Here is a 22513-nt window from a genome sequence, read left to right on the forward strand (position 1 = left end):
AGTGATTCACATGATTTCAGGATACATTTTGCCGTTCCTGTAGGCTCCCTCTGATGGGTGGTGAATTGCAAAGCAAACACCCAACCGTGAGCTTTCAAATGAACTCTGGGACAGAACAGAGGATGGGTATAAAAAGATTTCAACTGCCTTGAATATCCCTTGGAGCACGGTCAAGACGATTATTAATAAGTGAAAGGTGTATGGTACCACCAAGACCCTGCCTAGATCAGGCTGCCCTCCAATCTGGATGGCAGCGTAGCCTAGTGGTTAGAGCGTTGGAATAGTAACCGAAAGGTTGCAAGATCGAATCCCGAGCTGACAAGGTACAAATCTGTTGTTCTGCCCCTGAACAAGGCAGTTAACCCACTAGGCCGTTCCTAGGCCGTCATTGAAAATAAGAATTTGTTCTTAACTGACTTGCCTAGTTAAATAGGAGACTGATCAGCGAGGCTACCTAGAGTCCGATGGAAACTTTGAAAGAGCAACAGTCTTTTTTGGCCAAGACTGGTCAGTGTGCATGTGACAATATCCCAAGCACCCCACAAATATGTCATGTATCGTAGGGTGGCAAGAAGGAAGCCATTACTCAAAGAAGCCCACCTTGAATCAGGTTTGAAGTATGACAAAAAAACACTTGGGACATTGTAGCTGTGGCAAAGGTTTTTGTGGTCTGACTAAAATGTAACTTTTAGGCCTAAATGCAGTGTTACATTTGTCGCAGACCAAACACATATGGTGGTGGCAGCATCATGTCATGGGGATGTTTCTCATCGTCAGGGACTTATCAGGACAGAACAGAAAATAAAAGCACAGAAAAGTCCTTGAGGAAAACCTGCCCTCTGCCAGAAAGCTAAAACTGGGACCAAAGAATAAAAAGATCAAGTCCTTAAGTGGCCCAGTCAGAGCCCAGACCTAAATCCAATCAAAAATTTGTGGCATGACTAAGAGTTCTGTCCAACGCTCCCCAGAGAACTTGACAGAGCTTGTACAGTTTTGTAAAGAATGGTCAAATTTAGGTGTGCAAAGTTGGTAGAGACCTATCCCAACTGACTCACAGCTGTAATTGCTTCCAAAGGTGCTTCCACCAAGTTAACTCAGGGGTGACGACTTGTCCAATTATATTTTTTGAAACACAAAATTCTTCCTTAAAAATGTGTGGAATATGGAGTGTAGATATGTGGGGAAAATCCTTATTTTAAATGCATGAAACTGAGGCACTGTCAACAAAATGTGAAAAGTTCAAGGGCTTGTAGACTTTCTACAGGCACTACATCACAGGTGGCTGCTGAGGGGAGGACGGGTCATAATAATGGCTGGAACAGAGCAAACATCAAACATGTTAATCATGTGTTTACCATCCCACACATTATCTCCCCAATTAAGGTGCCACCAACCTCCTGGTGCACTGCATACAAATGAAACACTTTTTAATTGGAAAACTTTATTTTATTCAATTTTTGAAGTACAGAACTGCAAAAATTGGGTTTACAAAATTGCCATACTAACAAAACTGATTTCAGGTGTGTAGTGAGGTAATAGTTCATTGGGAGGAGGATGGAGCAGAAATGACAGTAGAAAATGTAAGCATTTCACGGTAAGGTCTACACTTGTTGTATTCAGCGCATGTGACAAAGTTTGATTTGATGTGTGTACTGTGTAGGGTGGTAGCATGTGGAACAGAGCACTGGGTATTTCAAGATGCTGTCAAGCCTTGTTCACATCAAATCCATTTTTTTTTTGCATATCCGATTCAAAACGTATTTTTCCTGCAGTCTGAACAGTCAAATAGTACATGGAATAGGATATTTTAAGCCACCTTCGTAGGTGGTTTGAAGTCCGATACAAATCCGATTCCTGGCCATGCGACTTGTCTGAATGGTCAAATCTGATTGATTTGCCGTCAAGTGTTTTTAAAAACTTATTTGGCATATCTTGTTGCTTGCTAGCTACACTTGACAGTTTGACAAGAATGTGCCAACTAACTAGCTTATTAATCGTTTACAAATAAATGAGTGAATGTGCTAGAAAGATAAACAGCTACCTAGTTAGTTGACTGCTGTGTCTAGCCAAACACTTGTTTTGAAAGTTGGAGTATCTTATCCTGAGGCTTTTAAAGTGTTCTTAAACTATGATTTTGAACATTCAAAGCAACTGGGAAATGTCCATTGCAGGCATTGTCACGTTTACTTGCTACATGACTTCTGAGTGGTAGGAAGCACAAGCACGAACACCAATGCGCACCCCACCCCCCTCGTTACTATGACAACTAGCATAGCCATGTCAGTAAATGACTGCTATCTGAACACACATCTGATTTGGGCACTTAACTTGCAGTGTGAACAAGGCTTAAGTGTTGCTTACTGTAAAACCATGTGTAATTGAACCTTTGGTTGTTGAGTGGTGTCAGTATAGCAGCTAAGAGAAAGATTCAGAGTATCAAACTCATCAGATAAACATTTCATTATGGCATAGTTTTCCATAATCTATCAGAAATATTTTACATCACCATCACTGAACTGGACAACCAGGATCAGACAATATTTACCAGGTCCTTGTGGTGCCTATGAAACCGATAAGTTACAGAATGTTCTGAGAGCAAATTGTCCCTACAACTGCAAAATGTGTTACACACACTGAACACACCCCATAGGCGATGTGAGAGACTACATGGAAGAGGGAATGGAACAAGGGAAGGTTACAAGTTCAGTCAGGATAACGAAGACGTGACACATAGATGAGGCCTGTACAGAGACGAGGGACGGGGGGGATTCTGCAAAGGGTTATGTGCGAGCGCTCCTCTCCGTCTCTGCCAGACACTCCCTGACCAGCGCCCTCGCGTGAATGATACCTAGAAGACAGATCAACAACATCACAAGTTGGGATTTATAACTTTTACTTCATGTGTGGAGTATTCCACATTTAACCTGAATGTGAATTGAAATGCAGGTATTTCCAGGTAAACACATATGGACAAAGTATTGGTATTAACTGTCACCTCATTGAAGTTGAAATGTGGGTTAGGTTAGGGTTTAGGGTAGGGACGTCCCAAGGAGCCCAGATAACCATGTGAGTAGAGAACAAAATGGCCGTCGTGTGAGAAGCATGGGTGAAATGTTTGTTTCATTGAAAAGTATTTACTTCAGTAATTATTCATAAAATACAAATTTTCCTTGGGATTACAAGCCTTGGATTTCTGGACTGACCATCTCAAATACTATGACAACCTTTCATCACCAAGTAGTGGTTAATTCATTTTTTGATGTGTCCTGCATTTGGGCAATTCCACAGTAACGGAATTACGACGAGACTCCGATATTTCACTTTAAAATGTATGCCAAACAAAAAACACTGATTTCAAAGTTTAACAAACCTTACAAAACAATGGTTTTTGTTTGGTATCCATGTTAAAGTGAATCCTAGTCGCAGCGTAATTCCGTTACCATGGAATTTCCCATTTTGATTTTGTGCATAACATTTACGTTTCATGAATTGAACATAAGGAATCTTTGGATTTAAAGGACAATGTCAGATTGGACTGGCTATTATTTTGCTAATTGAACTTGGTGGATTTAAACTGATGATTGATTGACTGGATGACTGAGCTTGTTGGTTTTATTGAATGCAGGAAGCCTTGGAACATACTATTTGGCTTTTTTCAATGATTTAGGTGTGCTGCTGCTGCCATGCAATGCTGCTGATTGCTTTCACCCACTGCCTTATGTTAATTTCTTATGGCTGTGTTTATGCCAATAATATTAATGTGCTTGATGTCTGCTTGTGCACTGTGGTTAGGGAAAAGGAAAGTAACCTCTATGGAGTACTGATAAACACCCTATGTCAATACAACCACAACCTTTGCTCCAAGCTTCGGGAGGATATTTGTGGTCTAGGCGTTTAGCCAGGCAGGCTGCAGTACCTCTCTTTAGCCTCTCCATGGCGCTCTTGCTCCCGGCGTAGGTGGGGCGGATCTCGCGACTCATCTCCTCGATGACTGACAGCAGCTCGCTGTAGGTTGAGCCCTGAGACACTTTCACTGGCTGTGTGTGAGAGAGAGGAGGGAGGGGGATACGAGAGAGGAGGGAGGGGGATACGAGAGAGGAGGGAGGGGGATACGAGAGAGGAGGGAGGGGGATACGAGAGAGGAGGGAGGGGGATACGAGAGAGGAGGGAGGGGGATACGAGAGAGGAGGGAGGGGGATACGAGAGAGGAGGGAGGGGGATACGAGACAAAGGTCATATGCTGGTAGACAGCGAAAACAACTAGAACTCAGAATTGACCCTGAACAAGATATAATCCTTTTATACAGAGTAGAGATACAGGGATAATTACCATGACGAATTGACAGAAATGCAAATAAACATACAATTAAATTGACCAGTAATGACCATCTGCTTTGTATTTGTTGTTAGTGATACATGGACCCTATTGATATAATACCCTGAATAACACATTATATTTAACATGACTTTCTAAAATAGCATAGGCACTAGTTAAAGTAGTTGGAGATGAGGATCAGGCTGTTCAGTCCTACCTGAATATAGCCCATCGACGGCGGGCCGAAATCACTGAAGACCGGTCTGAAGTTGGAGGAGGAGGGGAGTGAGGGGGAAGGCACACTGGAGCCTAGGCAGAGGAAAGAGAGAATTCAGACGCACTGAAGCGCCCTATGACTGGTTAACATCTTTAAAATGGGAGGCAGGGGCAGAAAGGCTGCGTGGCATCGTGGTGTATTCATTCTCAGGTGAGAGGGATTGTTACATTATGGTTGGTAGTAAACTCAGCAAAAAAAGAAACGTCCACTCACTGACAACTGCGTTTATTTTCAGCAAATTTAACGTAAATATTTGTATGAACATAAGTTTCAACAACTGAGAAACTGAACAAGGTCCACAGACATGTGACTAACAGAAATTGAATAATGTGTCCCTGAACAAAGGGGGGGTCAAAATCAAAAGTAACAATAAGTATCTGGTGTGGCCACAAGCTGCATTATGCACTGCAGTGCATCTCCTCCTCCTGGACTGCACCCGATTTGCCAGTTCTTGCTTTGAGATGTTAGCACACTCTTCCACGAAGGCACCTGCAAGATCCTGGACATTTCTGGGTGGAATGGCCCTAGCCCTCACCCTCCGATCCAACGGGTCCCAGACGTGCTCAATGGGATTGAGATCCGGGCTCTTCACTGGCCATTGCAAAACACTGACATTCCTGTCTTGCAGGAAAGCACGCACAGGACGAGCAGTATCGCTGGTGGCATTGTCATGCTGAAGGGTCATGTCAAAATGAGCCTGCAGGAAGGGTACCACATGAGGGAGGAGGATGTCTTCCCTGTAAAGCACAGCGTTGAGATTGCCTGCAATGACAACAAGCTCAGTCCGATGATGCTGAGACACACCGTCCCAGACCATGATGGACCCTCCACCTCAATCCCGCTCCAGAGTACAGGCCTCGGTGTAACGCTCATTCTTTTGACGATAAACGCGACTCCAACCATCACCGCTGGTGAGACAAAACCACAACTTGTCAGTGACGAGCACTTTTTGCCAGTCCTGTCTGGTCCAGCGACGGTGGGTTTGTGCCCACAGGCGACGTTGTTACAGGTGATGTCTGGTGAGGACCTGCTTTATAACAGGCCTACAAGCCCTCAGTCCAGCCTCTCTCAGCCTATTGCGGACAGTCTGAGCACTGATGGAGGGATTGTGCGTTCCTGGTGTAACTCGGCAGTTGTTATTGCCATCCTGTACCTGTCCCGCAGATGTGATGTTCGGATGTACCAATCCTATGCAGGTGTTGTTACACGTGGTCTGCCACTCCGAGGACGATCAGCTGTCCGTCCTGTAGCGCTGTCTTAGGTGTCTCACAGTACAGACATTGAAATGTATTGCCCTGGCCACATCTGCAGTTCTCCTGTCTCCTTGCATCATGCCTAAGGCACGTTCACGCAGATGAGCAGGGACCCTGGGCATCTTTCTTTTGGTGTTTTTCAGAGTCAGCAGAAAGGCCTCTTTAGTGTCCTAAGTTTTCATAACTGTGACCTTAATTGCCTACCGTCTGTAAGCTGTTAGTGTCTTAACGACCGTTCCACGGGTGCATGTTCATTAATTGTTTATGGTTCATTGAACAAGCATGGGAAACAGTGTTTAAAATGTTTACAATGAAGATCTGAAGTTTACGAGTCATCTTTGAAAGACAGGGTCCTGAAAAAGGGGCATTTCTTTTTTTACTGAGTTTATATGACACTCAGGTTTGCCATTGACGTGCAGTGTGTTCCCTGGGCAGGTGCAGGTATAGGACCGCTAGTCTTATCTATTGAATGGAAACCACTGCACTGTGGAAGGGTAGAGAGTTCAGTGAGATGGGTGGAGACCAAACCAAAGATGGGTAGTGTAGAGGGTGCATCTATAGAAATTATACTGGATACAAAATAACAGATTGACATTCAGCAGAAACCTGGCGGGGTGTGGTTGGAGCCGGACGGGGCAGGGGCGATGGGTTTGTAGCTCATCGTGATGTCACTGCGGACCTCCCCGTACGACGACGTGCCGCTTCCGTCTGTCCCGTCGACCCGGTGCTGATACAGCTTTACTGGTGGGCTGGGCCCCTGGGAGCTAGGAAGAGAAAGTCGTGGTCTTATGTTCATGTATGACATTCATGAACTATACTGTCAGTCTAGCCTGGTCCAGAATAAACTGTGTGCTATGCAAGTACTGTTGAATGTTCTGTATGGCCAATTGGGTTTGGCATGACAATGATTGAGGAATGTTGTTTAATTCATACAGATTTGGACCAGGCTGTCATGACGTTGTCAGTAGATTATTGACGTTTGCAAACATGATTTCATGACCCAGACCTTAGGTTACCTAGCTAGCGAGTAATCCAACAACCCCAGCTGGTTTCAAACATTTGACACAACAGTGCCTGTTTCCTCTAGCTACATCAGCTTAGCGGGCAACTTTTCACAGCAAGTCAGTACCTCATCTGGTCGTAGCCTATCTGCACTAACTAACGTTAGCTAGTTGGCTAGGTAGCCAAGCTAACTGTAGCTCGCTAACAAGTTACCGGACCAAAGGTCGTAGAGATGACATCTTGCTTCAGATAAAGTTAAATGAATAGAAACAAAACTGGTTATGGGGTGACCTAACTTGTAATTGAAATGACTTTGTTCACCACTGCGCATGTCATAGCTAGTTACTTAGCAAGGAAGCTAGCTAGTTACATTAACTAGCTGTTTGCTGACAGGTTCGCATTCGGTATGAAATAGGCTTGCTAGCTAACATTATCTAGCTAGGTGCACAACAAGGTACATAGTTATAACGTTCTAGTTACCGAATGAATTTGCGTTCCATAGGTTTAAGTATCTAAGTTGCCATTCAAAATGTAATAGAAAACAAAACTCAAAGGGAACGGCTTTCGAAATGTACCTTTCTAGGGGAAGATTTTCAGCCAGGTCGAAAAAGCAGCTTCCTTTCTCCTGCTGAAAGGGGCGTGGCTGTTGATGCAAAGATGAATTGAATATTCATAAGGTGGCGCGTTGTCATTGGCTGAATGAGGCTGAAAAAAATCAAAGGCAGGTGAGTAGAACTGTCTATTTATCAGCGCCTTCCCTTCTATTTATTTAGAGGTTTCTACATTGGTGTGTATTTTTTCATAATCTCTTTGGTATTCAGAGTTTGAGTGTAAAGAAAAAATCAGGAATGGGGATTATGTGATGGGGCACACCCCAATGATTTATTTCCCCTGTGGTTACATGATTTGTGGACATGTCGATTTGATGGCTTTCCAGGTCGTCTTTTCACAGTCACCCTACAACATATTATCAGATCTCACAACACCTGGATAAGGGTTTAACATTTTCGGAATCACATCAATATGGAATAGCAATCTTCTGAGATGCGTAGTGTCAAAGTCACCTTTTGTCAACCATTAACCCATGTTACTGCAAGAAACGGGAAAGTGAAAGCACAATGAAATATATAGGGAGTGGGCAAGACAAATGACTTTCGTGCTGACTAACTATTCGATTTGCTTTCTCATTTCACGGTAGAATTGAAATGCACGGGATGTATGTTGGATGGTCATGAATCTATAGGATCATCGGAGGATCCCTAAAGTCAGGATACATTTGATGTTTACGACCGTTGGAAATCGAGGCACCATGTACTTAGGTACAAATCCATTTTCTATGACTTCTCTAGTGAAAGATGAGTTAACATTTAAATGAAAGGTTATCAGTTACCTCTTAATTGAAAAAAAGTTACGCTTCTTCTATGCCCCCTTCTCACAACTCTTCACTTGCTTTTGTCTATTAAGAAATGTTATTTATTTAACATAAATGTAACATGAATGCCCCTTGGATATGTTGCATTTGTTGTTTTCCTTTCACAAGTGATCGGACAATTTGTTCGATTTATTCTCAATGTATTATTTCTAGTAATTACTATTAGGAATCGATTCTGTATTCTTCCAATCAACTTCGTTAAAATGACTACTGTGCGTGTACTTTCCTAAAATGGCTGCTAGTGCTAGTGTGGCTATTTAATCAATATACTGTAGCAGTCGTAAAAAGATAAAACCAATGTCTGAAAGTCCGAAGTTCAGCCTCACAGGCTCCATCTGTTCATTCACCTTCATTTGGTTACCAATTAACCCAAAAGCTTCACTTCTGAGACAAAAGGCGGGATCTGATTTGACCATGAGGGTACAAAACATTAGGAACATCTGCTCTTTTCATGATTGACTGACCAAGTGAATCCAGGTGAAAGTTATGATATTTTATTGATGTCAGTATAGATGAAGTGGATGAGATGGATTTTTACACCTTGAGACAATTGAGACATGGATTGTGTATGTGTGCCATTCAGAGGGCGAATGGGCAAGACAAAATATTTTAGGTGCCTTTGAACGGGGTATAGTAGTAGGTGCCAGGTGCACCGGTTTAAGTGTGTCAAGAACTGCAACGCTGCTGGTTTTTTCACGCTCAACCGTTTCCTGTACGTATGAAGAATGGTTCACCACTCAAAGGACATACAGCCAACTTGACACAACTGTGGGAAGCATTGGAGTCAACATGGGCATAATCATTATGACAATTTTTGTAACTTTATTGGTAAAGTATTTTGATACTTTGTATGTACCTACAATGTTTCTCTCTCTCAGGCTACCGAACACTTAAATCATGATAATGTCTTTCGGATGTCCTTTATCTTTTATGCAGGGTTGTGTCTGAGGGTGCTGATACTGTCTGCTCTCACAGTTCCCATCAGAGCAGCTCAACCTGGTGAGAATGTTTACACTGTTAATTTCATAAGTAACTCAAATAAATGGTTAATCTTAGTCTGGGATTAAAAAGTAATTTTAATGAAGATCCAGGTTAGGCCTACGCTGAATCTGTGTCCTGGAAACTGGCCCTGGAAGTCTAGCACAAACAAGCCCCCCCCGTCTCTCCTTCTCCAGCTCCGGAGACGTTCACCTTAACTGTCCCTGATGGTCCAACCTCGACCCTATCTGGCTCCTCTGTCTCTCTACTCTGTCAAGTTTCACCTCTCTTCAATGCTGAGCCATTGGAGGTGCGCTGGTATCATTCCAGTAACTCCCACAGTCTTGCCTTGTTGTACAAAGATCACAAGATCCAGGAGGCCCCTGTGGACCCCCGGTACAGGGGCCGGGTGTCTCTAACTGGGGGGATGGAGAGAGGGAACGTTTCCCTGACACTGGAGAGGGTCACACTGGAAGACAGGGGGGAGTATGTGTGCCAAGTCACCAGTGAACAGTGGTATGAAAAGGCCAGTGTCTTCCTCACAGTGAATGGTAAGGGTTATCTCTCAAATTGATGGCGAAACTGTGTATTTTGGTGTCACCCCCAAAACACCTAATCCTAGAACAGCACTCCTACTCTGATATACTTCTGAATACAGGCCTAGTAGTCTTTGGAACCACAGAGTCAAAAACAGTTACATTTGCCACTTCTCAGTTTACAATTGCATTAGGGGTACAGCCACTACTTTAGCCTTATATAACCCCCCAGAAAATATATATGGAAGTCATAGGGGCATCCGTGTAATGTAAAATAATGGGCAAACCATCCTTTAAGTGGTTTGAGTTGTTTGGCCATGACTTTTAGAAAAATGCGTTGATGCCCCTATCACTGCCATTGCATGAGCTAGCAGTGGCTAAATTTAGCTGGAGTTTGAAATGGTTGTTTAAAAGAAAACCAAACCATAGAATACAGTTTCTCCTGGCCCATAGACTACCTTGCGAGGGACCATCTAACAATACATTGTAAAATAAATATCTTGCATTCTTCCAATTTATTCTGTCATTCAATCTGTGTCCTAATAGTTGTGGCTTATCCCCATTCATTTGTCCATTAGTAACAGGTAGAGAACCAGTTCTCTCTGTTGCTGAAGCAAGAGGAGGAGGAGGTCAGGTGAACGTTACCTGTTCATCAGAGGGTTGGTCACCACAACCTAAACTCACCTGGAGAAACAAAGAGGGGACAGAGATCAGAAATGAACAAGAAGTGCTCAACACTTCTGGTAATTACATTTGGGTGCTTCCTCACACTGTCTCTGCTCTGCTGACACAAATGTTCTAGTACCTGTGGTTTGGGTTAAAAATCTGACCTGGGTTGTGGTGTACTTTCAGTTACACTACTTTGTGTAAATTGATGGGTTCGGATTTCTGAACTTTGAATATTAATAATCATGCTAGAGAAATGTGGGGTGCCGTAGTCTTGGGTCTACACCAGAAGTTAAAGGTTATCTGTAGGAGGAATGTATTTTTTTATTTATTTTAGTCAGTTAAGTCAGTTAAGAACAAATTCTTATTTACGATGACTGGCTAGGAACAGTGGATTAACTGCCTTGTTCAGGGACAGAACACAGATTTTTACCTTGTCAGCTCGGGGATGTAGCAACCTTTCGGTTACTGGCCCAACGCTCGAACCACTAGGCTACCTACCACCCCAAAATAAATGTTTTAAAAAATATAAAAAGCGGGACACCAGTCGACAACATCCGGTGAAATTGGAGGGCGCTCAATTCGAATAAAAGTTGTAATATTAAACATTCATGAAAATACAAGTGTCTTACATCATTCAAAAGCTTAGAATCTTGTTAATCAAACTTTGTTTTCCGATTCATAATAGGCTTTACAGCGAAAGCATAGCATGTGATTGTCTGCTGATAGCACCCCACATGAACATATTTTTCAACCAGCACAGGCGTCACAAAATCACAAATAGCGATAAAATAAATCACTTACTTTTGAAGATCTTCCTCTGTTTGCAATCCCAAGGGTCCCAGCTACACAATGAATGGTCGTCCTTCATTTTATCCTAAAAGGTCTGTTTAGTTGGCGCCATTGATTTCAGTAATCCACTCGTTCAACATGCAGACAAAGGAATCCCAAAAGCTACCAGTAAACTTTGTCGAAACCAGTCAAACAACGTTTCTAATTAATCCTCAGATACTCTCATATCTAAATAAATTATATTTCATACGGAAAGTAGTATGTTAAATTGGAAAGGAAAATAACGAAGAGCGCGCCCTCATTCACGCTCGCCAAAACACAACTTTCTTTTTGGAGCTCTCTTCAGAAAAACTACAATTTCTTGTTCTTTTTTCAAAAAACAAGCCTGAAGTCTTGCATAAAGACTGTTGACATCTAGTGGAAGCCATAGGTACTGCACTCTCGGAGACGGAAATACATATGAGCAATAGGTTTGCATTGGAAGAGCCTGGGAGCTAAAAATAGAAAAATGTTGGCTTTTCACCTGCTATGTTAATTTCGTTATACTCACAGACATTATTTTAACAGTTTTAGAAACGTCAAAGTGTTTTCTATCCAATGCTACTAATTACATGCATACCCTATCCCAGAGTTTAAAAACCTATTCTTATTTACAATGACGGCCTAGGAACAGTGGGTTAACTGCCTTGTTCAGAACGACAGATTTTTACCTTGTCAGCTCAGGGATTTGATCAAGCAACCTTTCGGTTACTGGCCCAACGCTCTAACCACTAGGCTACCTGTCAGCCCAAAATGGTAGATGATGTTAAGCTTGGAATGTACTGAGTACAGGGACAGATGATCATATGTTGGCAGGCACTGATAATGGTGGAGAGCTGTGCATTACTGAGGAAGGGGGTTGAGGTCAGTTCAGGTCACAATAAGGGAGAAGGAACAGTTTATTGCACGTATCCCTTAACTTCCTGCCTAGCAATACAAATGTAATGTTTAGAGAGAAGCAGGAGACTCCACCTAAATTGGCGTGTATACAGTATATTACCACTGGTGGAAATATGTTTTTGTCTGTTCAGATGTTCGATCCTTTGGGCTGAATCAACTTGGTTGGAGCTTTCATAGAGTCCATCATTTTCTTACTCTTGATATTTAGAACCCAACAAAGTCGATGTGAATATTTTGATTTCCCCTCCCTATCTTTCTGTATCAGATCCCCATGGCTTGGTGAGTGTCAGTAATTGGCTGCTGTATGCTTCCTCATACTCCGATTGGCTCGCCTGTACAGTCTATCTGTCTGAGGAGGCGAAGAGAGAGGGCAGAATTCTGCCACATATGAACACAGCTCCTACAGCTGTACCTGGTGAGTTAGTCTCCTACACAAACATCCTACCAACGATCAGATCCCTCTCTCCCCATTCCACAGACTCTAGTTTAGAGGAGGATGAACATGTTGAAGAGGTGTCTACAATTTTTTTTTCACTGTGATGATGTTCTGATGATATCATGTCTTGAGAGCTTTTGAGGCATTTGATCCAAGTTGAGTCTCTGTGTGCAGGAGTCTCCAAAGAGGCCTTCATTGTGACTCTGGTCCTGTTGATCCTGTCTCTGGTCATCATCTGTGCTCTGTGCTCTGTCATCTTGTGCAAACAAAGAGGTATCTGGAATTCAGTCAAATTAGTGTTTGTGAGTTAATTATAAGAGCAAGTTATATCAGTAATAATGACCCTATAGAGAAATGATTTTGACAAAAGTCAAAAAAAGTCCATATTGAAATAATAATATTTTAAAAATCTTTTAGGGTCCATGTGGTCTTCATCCCAAAAGTCCAGAAACCGTTCAGGTAGTGTATTTCATCTGATAAATAAAGTTATGAGTTATGACATAATTTTGACAATATTTTGACAAATGTGTCTCTATATTTCAGATCAAGCTGAGCTGGGACAGAGGCTGGCAGGTAATTGTTTCATTTTGATCTCTGGGTGAAGGCTTTCATAAGATACATGTAACTAACTTATTTTTTAGAAAACCTTTCCATTGAAACGAAGCATGATATGCACATATCTCAATAGGATTTGACTCTACTTGTTCCACAATTGACCTTTTTACAGTAACTTTTACCTTTTCCATTCAATAGAGAAAAATAAAACTATTGCCGGTTGTTCACTATCATGATGATAGATTTGTCTTACTTTAATAATCATTAGTAGCCTAGTTTTGTATGAATTAAATATTTATGATTAGTAAATTGCAGGATAATGACCTAAATGTGCTCTGCTAGGGGCAGAAAGCAAAGAGCAGATACCAAATACAGAAGAGATAGCAGCTGGTGTTGAAATTAATCTGGAAGGTATTAAGTAATAGGGGAAAACATGTCTTTACTCTCTAAAATGTGTCATGCCAAAAGTGCAGAAACAGTATCTCATCTGATCTGTGTGATAAATATACTAAGTGTGAGATGAGTTATGACAACATAAACCCTGACAGATTTCATGTTGACATGATTGTGCCTCTATGTTTCAAATCAAACTGAGCTAGGACAGGGGCCGGCAGGTAACTGTTTTATTCGGGTCGCACGGTGAAATGCTAATACATGCTAATGCATGCTAATACATGCTAATAACTTAGTTTTGAGGAAACATTCCATTGACACCAAGCATAATATGCACATATCTCAATAGGGATTGACTCTCCCTGTTCCACAATTCACCTTTTTACAATAACTTTCACCTTTCCATTCAACAGAGACAGAACACCTAATTGAAGGTATGTTTCACTCATGTTATACTGTATATGATATAATATAACTTTGATAATGTCGTAAACTGATGATTTTTACATTACCTAAATATGCTCCGTTAGGGGCAGAAAACACAGTGCAGAACCCTACTGACCAGAGAGCAGCTGGAAATGATGTTCATCTGGAAGGTAAAGTAATAGGAGAACAAATATATGTCCCTTTTAGTTGTATATTTTGATGATAATTTGACATAATCCCAATAGGATTTGACTGTCCCAGTTCCACATACACCTTTTTACAATAACTTTTACCTTTTCCATTCAACAGAAGAAAAAAACCTAATTGAATGTAATGTTCACTCATGATATACTGTATATGATATAATATAATGTTGGTAATGTGGTAACCTGATACATTTTTACATTACCTAAATGTGCTCCGTTAGGGGCAGAAAACACAGTGCTGACACCTACTGAACAGAAAGCAGCTGGAAAAGATGTTAATCTGAAAGGTAAAGTAACAGGATAAAAAAAGATTTTCCATCGTAATTGTATAATTTGATTATAATTTGTCATTATCACAATTGAACTTGACTGTCCCAGTTCCACATTCACCTTTTTCCAATAACTTTCACCTTTTCCATTCAACAGAAGCAAAAACAACTAATTGAATGTAATGTTCACTGATGATATACTGTATATGATATAATATAACTTTGATAATGTAGTAAACAGATTAATTTTTACATGACCTAAATGTGCTCCGTTAGGGGCAGAAAACACAGTGCAGACACCTACTGAACAGAGAGCAGCTGGAAAAGATGTTCACCTGAAAGGTAAAGTAATAGGAGAACAAATATATGTCCCTTTTAGTTGTATATTTTGATGATAATTTGACATAATCGCAATAGGATTTGACTGTCCCAGTTCCACATTCACCTTTTTCCAATAACTTTCACCTTTTCCATTCAACAGAAGCAAAAAACCTAATTTGAAATTAACGTTCACTCATGAAATACTGTAAATTATCAAATATAACGTTGATAATGTGGTAACCTGATGCATTTTTACATTACCTAATTGTACTCCGTTAGGGGCAGAAAACACAGTGCAGAACCCTACTGAACAGAGAGCAGCTGGAAATGATGTTCATCTAGAAGGTAAAGTAATAGGAGAACAAATATGTCCCCTTTTGTTGTATATTTTGTTGATAATTTGACATAATCGCAATAGGATTTGACTTTCCCAGTTCCACATTCACCTTTCTCCAATAACTTTCACCTTTTCCATTCAACAGAAGCAAAAAATAATAATTGAATGTAATGTTCACTGATGATACACTGTATATGATATAATATAACTTTGATAATGTAGTAACCTGATGAATACCAATTTCACCTAAATGTGCTCCGTTATGGGCAGAAAACGCAGTGCTGACACCTACTGAACAGAGAGCAGCTGGTAAAGAACTTAATCTGGAAGGTAAAGTAACAGGATAAGAAATTAATTTCCTTCATAATTGTATATTTTGATGATAATTTGACATAATCACAATAGGATTTGACTGTTCCACATTAACCTTTTACAATAACTTTCACCTTTTCCATTCAACAGAGACAAAGAACCTAATTTGAATGTAATGTTCACTCATGATATTCTGTATATAAAATCATGTTGTAACCTAATGAATTTCAATATCACCTAAATGTGCTCCGTAATGGGCAGAAAACGCAGTGCTGACACCTACTGAACAGAAAGCAGCTGGAAAAGATGTTAATCTGAAAGGTAAAGTAATAGGATAAGAAATTAATTTCCTTTGTAATTGTATAATTTGATTATAATTTGTCATTATCACAATCGGAATTGACTGTCCCAGTTCCACATGACCTTTTTCCAATAACTTTCACCTTTTCCATTCTGTAATATTCACTCATGATATACTGTATATATAATAATGTTGTAACATAATGAATTTCAATATCACCTAAATGTGCTCCGTTAGGGGCAGAAAACACAGTGCTGACACCTACTGAACAGAGAGCAGCTGGAAATGATGTTCATCTGGAAGGTGAAGTATTAGGAGAACAAATATATGTCCCTTTAAGATTGTTTGTTTTTATTTTGATGATAATTTGACATAATCCCAATAGGATTTGACTGTCCCAGTTCCACATTCACCTTTTTACAATAACTTTCACCTTTTCCATTCAACAGAAGCAAAAACAAAATTGAATGTAATGTTCACTGATGATATACTGTATATGATATAATATAACTTTGATAATGTAGTAACCTGATGAATACCAATTTCACCTAAATGTGCTCCGTTATGGGCAGAAAACGCAGTGCTGACACCTACTGAACAGAGAGCAGCTGAAAAAGAACTTAATCTGGAAGGTAAAGTAACAGGATAAGAAATTAATTTCCTTCATAATTGTATATTTTGATGATAATTTGACATAATCACAATAGGATTTGACTGTCCCAGTTCCACATGACCTTTTTACAATAGCTTTCACCTTTTCCATTCAACAGAAGCAAAAAACCTAATTTGAAATTAACGTTCACTCATGAAATACTGTAAATTATCAAATATAACTTTGATAATGTAGTAAACGGATTCATTTTTACATTACCTAAATGTGCTCCGTTGTGGGCAGAAAACGCAGTGCTGACACCTACTGAACAGAAAGCAGCTGGAAAAGATGTTAATCTAGAAGGTAAAGTAATAGGAGAACAAATATGTCCCCTTTTGTTGTATATTTTGTTGATAATTTGACATAATCGCAATAGGATTTGACTGTCCCAGTTCCACATTCACCTTTTTCCAATAACTTTCACCTTGTCCATTCAACAGAAGCAAAAAATAATAATTGAATGTAATGTTCAGTCATGATATACTGTACATATGATATAATATAACTTTGATAATGTAGTAACCTGATGAATACCAATTTCACCTAAATGTGCTCCGTTATGGGCAGAAAACGCAGTGCTGACACCTACTGAACAGAGAGCAGCTGGAAATGAAGTTAATCTGGAAGGTAAAGTAATAGGATAAGAAATTAATTTCCTTTGTAATTGTATAATTTCATTATAATTTGTCATTATCACAATCCGGAATTGACTGTCCCAGTTCCACATTCACCTTTTTCCAATAACTTTCACCTTTTCCATTCAACATAAGCAAAAACCTAATTGAAATTAATGTTCACTCATGATATACTGTATATGATATAATATAATGTTGGTAATGTGGTAACCTGATACATTTTTACATTACCCAAATGTGCTCCGTTACTGGCAGAAAACACAGTGCAGACACCTACTGAACAGAGAGCAGTTGGAAAAGATGTTCATCTGAAAGGTAAAGTAATAGGATAAGAAATTAATTTCCTTTGTAATTGTATAATTTGATTATAATTTGTCATTATCACAATCGGAATTGACTGTCCCAGTTCCACATGACCTTTTTCCAATAACTTTCACCTTTTCCATTCTGTAATATTCACTCATGATATACTGTATATATAATAATGTTGTAACATAATGAATTTCAATATCACCTAAATGTGCTCCGTTAGGGGAAGAAAACACAGTGCTGACACCTACTGAACAGAGAGCAGCTGGAAATGATGTTCATCTGGAAGGTGAACTATTAGGAGAACAAATATATGTCCCTTTAAGATTGTTCGTTTTTATTTTGATGATAATTTGACATAATCCCAATAGGATTTGACTGTCCCAGTTCCACATTCACCTTTTTACAATAACTTTCACCTTTTCCATTCAACAGAAGCAAAAACAAAATTGAATGTAATGTTCACTCATGATATACTGTATATGATATAATATAACTTTGATAATGTAGTAACCTGATGAATACCAATTTCACCTAAATGTGCTCCGTTATGGGCAGAAAACGCAGTGCTCACACCTACTGAACAGAGAGCAGCTGAAAAAGAACTTAATCTAGAAGGTAAAGTAACAGGATAAGAAATTAATTTCCTTCATAATTGTATATTTTGTTGATAATTTGACATAATCACAATAGGATTTGACTGTCCCAGTTCCACATGACCTTTTTACAATAGCTTTCACCTTTTCCATTCAACAGAAGCAAAAAACCTAATTTGAAATTAACGTTCACTCATGAAATACTGTAAATTATCAAATATAACGTTGATAATGTGGTAACCTGATGCATTTTTACATTACCTAATTGTACTCCGTTAGGGGCAGAAAACACAGTGCAGAACCCTACTGAACAGAGAGCAGCTGGAAATGATGTTCATCTAGAAGGTAAAGTAATAGGAGAACAAATATGTCCCCTTTTGTTGTATATTTTGTTGATAATTTGACATAATCGCAATAGGATTTGACTTTCCCAGTTCCACATTCACCTTTTTCCAATAACTTTCACCTTTTCCATTCAACAGAAGCAAAAAATAATAATTGAATGTAATGTTCAGTCATGATATACTGTACATATGATATAATATAACTTTGATAATGTAGTAACCTGATGAATACCAATTTCACCTAAATGTGCTCCGTTATGGGCAGAAAACGCAGTGCTGACACCTACTGAACAGAGAGCAGCTGGAAATGAAGTTAATCTGGAAGGTAAAGTAATAGGATAAGAAATTAATTTCCTTTGTAATTGTATAATTTGATTATAATTTGTCATTATCACAATCCGGAATTGACTGTCCCAGTTCCACATTCACCTTTTTCCAATAACTTTCACCTTTTCCATTCAACATAAGCAAAAAACCTAATTGAAATTAATGTTCACTCATGATATACTGTATATGATATAATATAATGTTGGTAATGTGGTAACCTGATACATTTTTACATTACCCAAATGTGCTCCGTTACTGGCAGAAAACACAGTGCAGACACCTACTGAACAGAGAGCAGTTGGAAAAGATGTTCATCTGAAAGGTAAAGTAATAGGATAAGAAATTAATTTCCTTTGTAATTGTATAATTTGATTATAATTTGTCATTATCACAATCGGAATTGACTGTCCCAGTTCCACATTCACCTTTTTACAATAGCTTTCACCTTTTCCATTCAACAGAAGCAAAAAACCTAATTGAAATTAATGTTCACTCATGATATACTGTATATGATATAATATAATGTTGGTAATGTGGTAACCTGATACATTTTTACATTACCCAAATGTGCTCCGTTACTGGCAGAAAACACAGTGCAGACACCTACTGAACAGAGAGCAGTTGGAAAAGATGTTCATCTGAAAGGTAAAGTAATAGGATAAGAAATTAATTTCCTTTGTAATTGTATAATTTGATTATAATTTGTCATTATCACAATCGGAATTGACTGTCCCAGTTCCACATTCACCTTTTTACAATAGCTTTCACCTTTTCCATTCAACAGAAGCAAAAAACCTAATTTGAAATTAACGTTCACTCATGAAATACTGTAAATTATCAAATATAACGTTGATAATGTGGTAACCTGATGCATTTTTACATGACCTAAATGTGCTCCGTTAGGGGCAGAAAACACAGTGCAGACACCTACTGAACAGAGAGCAGCTGGTGAAGAACTTAATCTGAAAGGTAAAGTTATACTGGGGGAGAAAATGCTTTACCCTCTATATTGTATAATTGAGTGTTTACATTGTTCATAAAACTAAGTCTGCTGACATGTTGGAGTGCGTTAAACAATTTATATAATTTTTGGAAGAATTGAAATACTGGACACTCACACTTTACTTTTTTAAATGCAGATTGGCACCAGGTGAAAATATTCAAAGGTAAATAAAATCACAGTAGGACAGGAAAATTGTATGTTCATTAGATTATTACGATATACAGGTAACAGCCTAAAAACAGGAAATCAACTAAGTGTCTTAATAGGGTGTTGGGCCTCCACCAGCTACCAGGACAGCTTCATTACGCATTGGCATAGATTCTACAAGTGTCTGGAGCTCTTGTTGATGGTTGAAAACGCTGGCACTGCTCCAGAATCACCCATAAGTGTTCAATTGAGTTGCGATCTGGTGACTGAGATGGCCATGTTATATGGTTGACATTGTGTTCATGATCATCGAACCATTGTGACAACTCGTGCCCCATTAGGGAAGTGTCATTCTGTAAGAGACCCCTCCCATCAGGTTAGAAATGCTTCAGCATAGGTTGAAGGTTATCACTCAGAATGGATGTGTAGTTATTGACATATACCTGGCCCTCTAAGGGGTTGAGTGGACCTAAACCATGCCAGGAAAAAGCACCCCACACCATAACAGAGACACCTGAAACATCATTTACTCAAGTGTTTCCTTTATTTTGGCAGTTACCTGTAGGTCCACATTATCTGAAATCCTTACCAATCCATCCCATCATATTGTGTGAATGAAAGAAATCTTGTCTTTCTGTTTCCCTCAGAGAATATCCTCCTGGATGAAAAGACTGCCCACCCTGCTATTAGAGTCAATCATGGAAAGCAGCGGGCTCATTACGTTAAAGAAAAAGATACAGAGAAACCCTCTAGAACGCATCTCCATGTGTTTTCTAAAGAGAGTTTCAGATCAGGACAACACTATTGGGAAGTGAAGGTAAAGGACGGAACAGCAGAAAAACTGTCATGGTATGTTGGTGTGGCCAGAGAAAATGTTGAGAGAAGACCTACTGTTCCTTTAACTCCACAGAATGGATTTTGGATTCTTTCTTATGATAAAGGAAAATGTTTCCATGTCAATACCGACCCTCAACCACCAATAACTGTGGCAAAGCTCACTATTGTGGGAGTGTTTCTAGACTGTGACAGACACACTCTGTCTTTTTATCATGTTGATACAGAGTCACTTCTTTACACTTTTACTGATGTGAAGACATCCAACTACTTTCCTCTGCTCAGCCCGGGACAATGTGACAAAATCCCAATTAAAATAAATTGAATGCATACCAAAACCCCTTTCACCCCAGTGAGCCAAGTCGAGCTGTACTGCGCTGGCCTGGTTAGTATAGGTTGGGTCAGCACAATAGTGTGAAAAGGGTCTGAGATGCAGGTGAAATTCATGTCAAATGAGACATGCATTATACACATTTTGTGTTATTCAGTGATACCAAGTTGAGTGTCTTTTTCCCAAAACGTTTTCAGACGCCACAAGAAAAAGAGAGCACTAGTCATGTTTTCTTTTGGTCGGCAGTAACTCCGCCATGTTTTGTTGAACAAACCCTATGGAAAAATGAATGGCGTTTTGGTTGGGTTTTTGGATAAACGTTGAAAATAAGGCCTGTGGTAAATGCAGGTTTAGGAGCTAATCTTCATCAGCTATTCAGAAAAAACACAAAGGCTTAATTCATAATATCTAATAGGAACGTTATCTCAGATCAAAATGTATAACATCTCCTAAGCCTGTGTTAACCTCAGATGTTATTTTCTGCATTTATCCCAAAACTCTATTCTTTCCCCCTAAGAATGGCTGAACGAACCAAAACCTACACATACAAATCTTTTAGGACTACAAGCTGGCGAGTTTTATAAAATCAACAAAAAATCTTTTACTTTTTTTCTAACTGTAGCTAGATTCTGAATATATATATACTGTGAAGCTACTGTTGTGCAAGTTAGCAATATACTTTGCATTCTTGAATTATGTTAAAATGTTGTCCCAATTAATAAATTACTGTAATCTGTTGATACAATTTTGTTGTTGAATGTTTGAATGTACTGAACAAAAATATAAATGTAACCATTTCAAAGATTATTCTTAGTTACAGTTCATATAAGGAAATAAATCAATTGAAATACATTCATTAGGCCCTAATCTAGGTATTTAGGTCAGATACCTAGGGGCGTGATTCAGAAAATCTGTCAGTATCTGGGGTGACCACCATTTGCCTCATGCAGTGCGACACATCTTCTTTGCATAGAGTTAATCAGGCTGTTGATTGTGGCTTGTTGTCCCACTCCTCTTCAATGGCACAATGGCAGTACAAAGTTGCTGGATATTGGCGGGAACTGGAACACGCTGTCGTCGATCCAGAGCATCCCAAACAGGCTCAATGGGTCACATGTCTGGTATGTAAACCATGGAAGAACTGGGACAAGATCCTGAGGCACATTGTAGTGCAATTCGTTCAATTCAGTACTATTCATCCCCCTCCATCACCTTGTTTCAGCATGATAATGCACGTCGCAAATATCTGTACACAATTCTTGGAAGCTGAAAATGTCCCACTTCTTCCATATCGCTTTGGATAAAAGCATCTGCTAAATGGCATATATATTACTCTAAAACTTTTTAAGGATGGTCCAACCTCTTTCCCTCTTGGGTGCACAGCCAATATTGAACCTGACTTCAACTTTCCTCAAAATGCTATGCTGCAGGATAACACATACTCGAAAGTGCTTTTTAATATCTGTTAAAAAAAATACAAATATATTATTCATTTTTGTTTTTCCATGTTCCTCAGTGTTTTCACACTTTTTTAATAGAAAATAAATATATTTGATTTCCTGTGTTCACAACAATGCTTAAACCGTATC

General features: G+C 39.4%; 2 protein-coding genes across 52 annotated transcripts; one reads left to right on the forward strand and one right to left on the reverse strand.

Annotated features, from left to right (window-relative positions):
• Positions 1-1424: 1424 nt before the first annotated feature.
• Positions 1425-7505, reverse strand: LOC112231760 (cyclin-dependent kinase 2-associated protein 2). Of its 2 annotated transcripts, none has more exons than XM_024398528.2 (5): positions 7423-7505; positions 6452-6609; positions 4533-4624; positions 3917-4037; positions 1425-2848 (listed from the first exon to the last, which is right to left on the reverse strand). In XM_024398528.2, exons 2-5 carry the CDS (start codon positions 6504-6506, stop codon positions 2781-2783), a joined length of 336 nt encoding a protein of 111 aa, XP_024254296.1. In that variant the 5' UTR covers positions 6507-6609; positions 7423-7505; the 3' UTR covers positions 1425-2780. The 2 variants fall into 2 exon arrangements, with proteins under 2 accessions (XP_024254296.1, XP_024254295.1); XM_024398527.2 differs by having other exon boundaries at positions 7328-7466.
• LOC112231763 (butyrophilin subfamily 3 member A1) lies at positions 7444-21669 on the forward strand. Of its 50 annotated transcripts, XM_042312030.1 has the most exons (30): positions 7444-7572; positions 8046-8166; positions 9216-9278; positions 9455-9808; positions 10372-10536; positions 12456-12605; positions 12801-12899; positions 13044-13085; positions 13170-13199; positions 13988-14008; positions 14105-14170; positions 14428-14493; positions 14752-14817; positions 15076-15141; positions 15404-15463; positions 15707-15766; positions 15984-16049; positions 16319-16378; positions 16642-16701; positions 16966-17025; positions 17289-17348; positions 17566-17631; positions 17901-17960; positions 18218-18283; positions 18548-18607; positions 18872-18931; positions 19195-19254; positions 19513-19578; positions 19749-19775; positions 20407-21669. In XM_042312030.1, the coding sequence occupies exons 2-30, from the start codon at positions 8127-8129 to the stop codon at positions 20916-20918; spliced, it is 2631 nt and encodes an 876-aa protein (XP_042167964.1). In that variant the 5' UTR covers positions 7444-7572; positions 8046-8126; the 3' UTR covers positions 20919-21669. The 50 variants fall into 50 exon arrangements, with proteins under 50 accessions (XP_042167964.1, XP_042168008.1, XP_042167981.1 ...); XM_042312074.1 differs by lacking the exon at positions 8046-8166 and having other exon boundaries at positions 7457-7572; positions 9620-9808; XM_042312035.1 differs by lacking the exon at positions 7444-7572 and having other exon boundaries at positions 7949-8166; positions 19519-19578.
• Positions 21670-22513: the final 844 nt, after the last annotated feature.

This window comes from Oncorhynchus tshawytscha, linkage group LG34 (assembly GCF_018296145.1).
Source record: "Oncorhynchus tshawytscha isolate Ot180627B linkage group LG34, Otsh_v2.0, whole genome shotgun sequence".
NCBI lineage: Eukaryota > Metazoa > Chordata > Actinopteri > Salmoniformes > Salmonidae > Oncorhynchus > Oncorhynchus tshawytscha.

Coding starts and splice junctions, on each gene's coding strand:
- LOC112231760 (XM_024398527.2), bottom strand. CDS start 7,347: ATGGAACGCAAATTCATTCG. Junction 6,610..7,327: donor ATGGAACGCAAATTCATTCG/GTAACTAGAACG, acceptor TTCTCTTCCTAG/CTCCCAGGGGCCCAGCCCAC. Junction 4,038..4,532: donor CGTCGATGGGCTATATTCAG/GTAGGACTGAAC, acceptor TCTCACACACAG/CCAGTGAAAGTGTCTCAGGG.
- LOC112231763 (XM_042312030.1), top strand. CDS start 8,127: ATGTTTACGACCGTTGGAAATCGAGGCACCATGTACTTAG. Junction 18,284..18,547: donor AAATGATGTTCATCTAGAAG/GTAAAGTAATAG, acceptor CGTTATGGGCAG/AAAACGCAGTGCTGACACCT. Junction 19,776..20,406: donor CCAGGTGAAAATATTCAAAG/GTAAATAAAATC, acceptor TGTTTCCCTCAG/AGAATATCCTCCTGGATGAA.